Genomic DNA, 7,531 nt, shown 5'->3' with positions numbered 1-7,531 from the left:
TCAAGCAGCTGCTGAAGCTTCTTGGATCTCCAGATTCAACCCCTGTATAAACCGTCTCACCCTCCTCTGCTCCGTAAGCACTAGTTCAGGAGCAAATTTAGATAATTTAGTGAATTGGGTTTCATATTCGGCTACGCTTAAGGTTTTCTGACGTAACCTAACAAAACCATCCTCTCTCTTCTCTTGGACTAGAGGTGGGAAGTATTTCTCATTAAACTTTCTCATAAAGTTTACCCAAATCCATGCTGTATGTTCTCTCTCCCATTTTGCCCTAATAACATTCCACCACGCCAGAGCGGGTCTCTCAAACTGAAAGACAGCAAATGCCACTTGTCTTTCCTCCGTATAATTCAAGGCCATAAAAATATCAACCATAGCCTCCAACCAATGCTCATCGGTCTCTGGATCAGGCCCTCCAAGGAACTTAGGAGGAAAAAACTTTTGAAAACGCTCTAGAGCCCTGTCCTCAACGTTTTCAGGGTACCTAAGCTGATTCACTAGAGTTTGGCCTTGTTGCTCTACCAATTGCGCTAAAATATTAGCCATTTGTTGTATTGTCGTTGCTACTTGATCCCCTGCTTTGGCCCCTTGGTTCCTGTTGCTGCTCTGCCGCCGCATCTCTTGTTTCTCTTGGTTCTTGTACTAGCCTACCACCACGTCTATTGTACTTGCCTACCACCACGTCCACGGCTAGCCTCACGTCCCCGACTAGCCCCTCGTCCTTGACTTCGTCTACCCTCCATACCCTTCTTTCTTTTTTTTTTTTCAAAAGGTTATGTATCACATAAACAAAATAAGCCGACTATAACAGAAAAAGAAAGACATTTTTAAATCCCACAGTCAAAGATAAGGAAATGCACTTAGTACATGTATAACATTTCAAGTTCATTCATCAAGTTAAAAAGATACTTTACATATCAAATTGATCAAAACCAAGCGCGTAAAACAAAACAGATACCATACACATTAGCATTAACACGTCACTAGCAGCATACATACAGTGGTAGAACAAGAAATGACTTGTCATCCCTGTTACCTATACCAACGTCCTGCATTCTCGAGTCTCTAACCTAGGTCATTATCGAACCAACTGATTCTACTTCTCCCTCAGCGCAGATTGCCCTACTTTTAGGCTCAAGATTAAATTCATTAAGGCCTGCATACCCTTGACCTCCCTTGGTTAGGTTCACTTGTACAACCTCATCCATAAGCATCTCAAATTAGTCAAAGTACAAAACTCTTCAATTGCATGTACCAATTCAAATATATCATTAGTAATGCCAATCCAAGGTAATAACCTACTCTCTTGAGCTAAAAGCAACTCATATAAGCATGGCCTAATCGCATTTCCACACTTACCTCAATTTCATTCGTAATCATCATAAAAGTTTCAACTCTTTAGTACTCGGGTACAAGAATCCGAAAGAAGATAATTCACAACTTGAGCCAGCCGGTCCCAAGAGTAAATTACCGACATTAGAGATTTCTACCTGACGTACATATCTATCTTCTCCAAGTATCAAGAAAAAGGGTTTATGCCTAAAGGGTTTATGCCTATAACATTCATGATTCACAGCTTACGCTCAAGAAGGGCATCTAATCCTTTACGCTTTTCACGTAATTGGGAGCATAACACCACTTGGCCCAACCTCACCCTGCGCAGAGACTACGCGAAATAGTTCTGCTACCACCTGTGATGACCCCACCTTCCTCCTAGGGCGTACCCAAGAGTTTGGTGGATCGTCTGCCCAACTCTCGTCACGACTCACTCACTCACTCAATCAACTCTCAAGATTAATCATTCAAGTCTCCAAAATAACATTTAAGTTCTACAATTCAACCAAAATGTAAACTTATTTACAACCGAAAAGCCAAACGTATGATACAATATCAAATGTCAAAATATATCATATCAACCAAAAGTATAAGTACAAGAGGGTTATACACTCTAGTTCACACTTAATTGCTTCGGTCCTCCATTCCTATAAGGAAAACAAAAACTAAAGGAATGAGCTAAAAACCCAGTAAGGTTCCTAAACAAGCAATCAGATAGAGAAACCATGGAAATATGGCATTTAACAGTTTGAACACTTTGCACAAAATATCCAGTCATTCAAGAAATAAACATTCAATCATCGAAAGGATACGTGCTCATTTGGAGCCATTCATTCATTCATTCACCAACCATTTTCCTTATCCCTCCAACATTAGAAAACGTTTGCAAGTGAAAACTCCTTCAATGTTCTTGTCATTCATTCATTTATATCATTGCATTGAATCAACTGGCCAGTTCTCCACCAGATTTCGTGGTAATACTCGAATATACAAAATATTGTCTCAGGGTCACTAGTCGCTCGACCAAATTCGTTTCTGGCTTGAGTTGACTGGCAACGAAGGGCAAGGGTCCAGTTCAGCCAAAAGGCTTACATTCATGCTCAAGTAGCATTTAATCATTGAAATTCACTTTTGCCTGGGTCGAGTGCGATAAAGTACATACTCACCCATCGAAAATCCATTTAACAATCATTAGAAAGCATTTAACATTCCAGCAATATTCACAATATTTCACATAGTCATTTAAACCATACACATGCAAGGAACACTCACCACGGTACAAGTTCAAGTGTTCGCCTCATGTGCACTTCCGACCTCACCTCCACGTCCTAAAATCACATTTATAAATTGCTATGAGATCCACTATGCCAAGTCACATTATTCCAAAAGAAAAATCAAGCTTAAAATGATTCAACAACTCCAACTTGAAGATGGAAGTGAAAGTAAGGACAGTTTTAAGAAAACAGAATTTTTTCCAGTTTTGCGTGACACTATTTGAAAAATCATATCTCAAGTTTCTTAAGTCCAAAATTTATAAACCTTATACCGTTGAAAAATAGATTCAAAGGGTTACAATTTCTTAGAAGACACCTTTACAAGATTCTGTCCACAAATCAGTCAAAATCCAATCTGAAGCGGCTGCTTTATCCAGTAGAAAGACAGAACAGGAATGGAAATTCAGACAAATTTGAAAAATCACATAGTCATAGGAATTGAGCAAAATTCTGAAAATTTCACGGTTAAAAGGCCTACGAGTCTAATTTTAAATCAACAAATGGAACTCAATTTGGATTTTTCTACACCAAGATATAATAGATTTCCCAAGACTGCTCAAGGTCTCCTGCGAAAAAAATTTTAGAAGCACTTCCCCTTATTTTCCCTAGTTTTCAACCATTTTCAAGGCTTTATTCTCACTACAAGACAGCCCCAAATCAAGTTCACAAGGTATAGGATACATAGAGTACTTATTTTAACCACAAAACTAGGTATAACCAACATATACCTAAGCTGAAAATTAACCAAACCCTAGCAACAACATCACCAAACCGTAGCAAAACCATGAAATTAACATAAACATGCTTCCTTCAACTTCAATCATAATATATCTTGCATAAATCTCAAGAAAAAAGTAAAAAGAGATGTTTTCTAGAAATTTTACTTCAAAACCCCAAGATAACAAACAACTCAAGAGTTTTCTTCCCCAAATAACTCCACCAAAAGCTTCCCTCCAAACTTAACTCAAGATTAATCGCTATGGATTAGAGTTAGTGTTTGGATTTTTCATGAATTGAGCAAAAAATCAAGGCTAGAGGTTGGTTTCCTTTCTCTCCCTTTCTCTCGGCCAGCCCAACCAAGAATGAAGAGAAATAATGGTGAAATGGAAGCTTAATGGTGAAAAAAAGTTGTCTTGGTCTTGGTCAAAGTTCCATGGATGGTTGACACTTGAAAAGACAAGGATTAATATCTAGTTAATGACTTAAATATCTCTCTTTTCTCTCTTCAAAATTTCAGCCAAGAAGGTGGAAAAATGAAGGAAAATTGTGGCTAGAGGAAAGATAAGAAGGAAGAAAGTTTCTTAGTCAATGGTTGCATGGATGGCCAACACTTGGCAAGCCCCAATTTTCCTCTTTTTTTTGTTTCTTTTCCTCTTGTTTTTAGTGAAGAATTTCGGCTAGCTTAGGGTTAATTTTGGGGAAGATTAAATGAAATAAAAACAAGGAGATTAGGGTAAGAAAGTATTGGTCAAGTGGTGTCCTCCATCGGTAACAAACGGCGCACGTCAATTCAAGCCTATTTTCTTAACTCTCTTATACTTTTATCTTAACTTATGATTCACTAACTTACTCTTAGCACTTTTTAACCACATATTTCCTCTTATTTAATACCCGCTCTTATCTATCAAATTTAGTGCACATACCTCACCAATCGATCACACTACTAAAATGCACAAATCATAACTTTAACTCTAAAAGTAAAAGTAAAACTCTTGACTCAACTAATGAAATCACCATAAAATTTAGGGTTAGTAAATAGTTAAATAGTCAAGTAAAGAAATATAGAAGGAAATATAAATTAATGTCTCAAAATTGGGAGGAAATTCTAAAGAAATTTTCAGGTCCTCATACTCTCTCCCCCTTAAGAAAATTTCATCCGCAAAATTTTTACCTTCCATTGTCTCAAATGACTCCGGAGCTTGTTACTTGTCTAAGGCATATACCCGTGCTGGTACTTTTGATCGGTTCCCTCTTTCATTAGTTTGTCTAGGTTTGGTTCTATCCACTTGTTGAGCACTATTCCCTCGTGGTTGTTTCTTCGGGCAGTTGCTAATTTGATGGTCGGTACCCCCACAAACTAAGCACTTTCATCCATTCCTCTAATAATCATCCTCAGTGTGATTTATCTTCCCACAGTATCTACAAGTCAAACGAGAAGCCATCTTTTGGCCTTCTCCAGGAATTCCCTCTAAAAGTGGTTGGTAGGAAGATTGGAGCAGTGTTTAAGGAAGTGAAAGAGGTTATTATCCCTCAAACTGGGGGAAAGGAGGGTAGACACCTCAAAATTTTGGCCCTAGTAGACTTATCAGCACTCCTTCTTAGAGGCACAGTGGTGCAAACAGCAGGAACGTTTAAGTGGGTTGTGTTCAAGTATGAGAGATGTCCAAACTTTTGTTATAATTGTGGTGTTGTAGGCCATAGTGAAAGATCATGCAAAGAACAGAGAGTTACGATGGCAAGGCTCTCAGAGAACCAATATGGCCTTGGATAAGAGCAGGAAGCACCAGAAGTTCTAGTAAGGAAAGACCTTTGAGAACTGAACTGAATAAGGACAAAAGATATTGAAAATTCCAGGATGGAGAGATGGTTGAGAGGGAGAGGAATAGGACACTAGCAGGAGATAGGCTTTTGGAGTTCCTTGAGAATGCAGATAAGGAAAACAGAAGTAAACGACTCCTGGATAAGGAAAGGGAAGTGAAGAGCTTGGGGAACCATAACATTAGCCCACCTAGTAGGCTAGATGATAGTGCAGTAGAACGAGGTTCTGATGTTGTTTATCAGCACAGGGCCTTGGGAAAACAAGGACCTCTCCTGACAGATCAAGCCATAGTGGAAGAGAGGCAAAGACCAGTAGGGATGGAACTGAGGGAGGAGGATTGTGACATGATATCACCAGGGATAGGTCAGGAAAATAGGATCCAGGAGCATAGTGTAGGGGAGACAGAAATCCAGGAAGAGTTTCTTAGGAGTAGTAAGGTCCAGGAGGCAGTTAAGAAACAGATAAAAAGGTCCTATAGGAAACTGAAGACTCCTGTTATAACTAGAAAGCCCTTAATGGAGTTAAATGATCAGGACCTTAGGGTTGTAGGGAATGAAAAAGAAAGATGTTGTTTTGTGATGAGGAGATGGAGGATTTACAGAAGCAAGAGATCGTCTGTAAAAAGACCAAATCCATGATGGAGGTTGTCCAGATAGAAAGGGTAAGAGAGGAGGTGGGGTCCATCCTAAATGGGGCCCCCATGCAAATATGAGAGTCTTGGTGTGGAATTGTCAAGGAGTGGGGAGCCCCTTGACAGTTCCCCATTTGAGGGAGGTAAATACCCTTCTCTCTCCAAACCTGATCTTCTTAAGTGAAACCAAGAATAGGAAACAGAGAGTAGATAGGATTGCTAGGGGCCTGAGGTTTGAGAATAGTGCAGTGGTGGAGGCTATGAATAAGGCTGGTGGGATGGCTTTGTTGTGGAAGGAAGACACTCAGGTGTTGGAAGTGCATCAGACTGCCTTCACCATTGAAGTTAAGATAGAGGATATAGATTTCAAGTGTGTATGGTGGTTTATAGGTGTGTATGCGAGCTGTGATGCTCAGATTAGGAAGAATCAATAGAAGGTTCTAAAAGAGAGAAGTAGGCTGTGGGGAAGCAGATTTATAATAGCTGGGGATTTCAATGATATTTTGTCTAATGAAAAAAAGTGGGGTGGTGTAGCTAGAGAAGAGAGGAGCTTTAGAGATTTTAAGGACCTCCTGGATAAAAATAATTTGGTTGACATAGGATTCGAAGGTCACCCTTGGACCTGGAGTAACCATTGGGATAATGAAGGTGAGGTTAGGCAAAGACTGGACAAGTGTTTGGGAAGCTTTGAGTGGTGCCAGACTTTTGAAAAGGCGAGTTGTCAACACATTGACACTTACGCCTCTGATCATAGTATTTTGTGTTTAAACACTTGTCCAGGGAAGGAAAAAAAGAAAAAGAGATTTTATTTTGATAAAAGGTGGCTTCAAAGGGAAGAGGTGCATCAGGTAGTGGAAAGAGCTTGGCAAAAAGAGGAAGTTGGATCACGTATGTTCAAAGTTACAAAGAAGATTAGAAACCGTAGGATTGAACTTCTGAAGTGGAGAAATACATTCAAAGCCAACTCCAAAAGCAGGATTGAGGAGATAAAAGAGGAGCTGGAAAGAGAAAGACTCAAACTGTGAGAACAGAAAAGAGAAAATCGCTGAGTTTAAGACTCAGCTCAAAGTAGCCTATACTAAGGAAGAAAATTTCTGGAGTAAAAAAGCCAGGATCAATTGGCTAAGAGAAGGAGATAAGAATACAAAGTACTTCCATGCTCATGTTAAGGGGAGGAGAACAAGCAATAGAATCAGAAAGTTGCAGAAGGAAAATGGCTCATGGACTGAGAATGATGAAGAAGTAGTTTCAGAAATTTCAGAGTATTTTAGATAGCTTTTTACTAGTGGAGGTAGGAGTGATATGTCAGAGGTTTTAGAGAGTATTCCCCATTCCATAACTCAAGAGACGAATGCTAAGCTAACTAAACCAATAGAAGAGAAAGAGATCAGGGCAGCATTTTTCTCCATGCAGCCTGATAAAGCTCCAGGACAGGATGGCATGTCACCCCTCATCTTTCAAAGATTCTAGAACATTATTAAAAGAGATGTCATCCCTGCTATTCTTTCTTTTTTTAACACTGGCCATATGCTCAAATCAATTAACCACACTGCCATCTCCCTCATTCCTAAAATGCTGAATCCAACTTGCTTGAAAAACTTTAGGCCTATTAGCCTGTGCAGTGTGATTTACAAAATAATATCTAAAATTCTGGCTAATAGGCTAATGCCTGTTCTAGACATCTGCATTAGTAATACACAATCAGCTTTTATTCCTGATAGGCAGATTTTAGACAATGTGATCCTAGCCCAT

At 39.3% G+C, this 7,531-nt stretch overlaps 1 protein-coding gene across 1 annotated transcript; it reads right to left on the bottom strand.

The window, feature by feature from the left end:
• On the bottom strand, positions 1 to 618 carry LOC113777365. Its single transcript, XM_027322398.1, has 2 exons — positions 523 to 618; positions 1 to 423 (listed from the first exon to the last, which is right to left on the bottom strand). Exons 1-2 carry the CDS (start codon positions 616 to 618, stop codon positions 1 to 3), a joined length of 519 nt encoding a protein of 172 aa, XP_027178199.1.
• Positions 619 to 7,531: the final 6,913 nt, after the last annotated feature.

The sequence above is a fragment of the Coffea eugenioides genome, chromosome 7, assembly GCF_003713205.1.
Source record: "Coffea eugenioides isolate CCC68of chromosome 7, Ceug_1.0, whole genome shotgun sequence".
In the NCBI taxonomy this organism is placed as follows: domain Eukaryota; kingdom Viridiplantae; phylum Streptophyta; class Magnoliopsida; order Gentianales; family Rubiaceae; genus Coffea; species Coffea eugenioides.
Note: the sequence above shows the minus strand (reverse complement) of the source record. Positions and strands in the feature narration are given on the sequence as shown.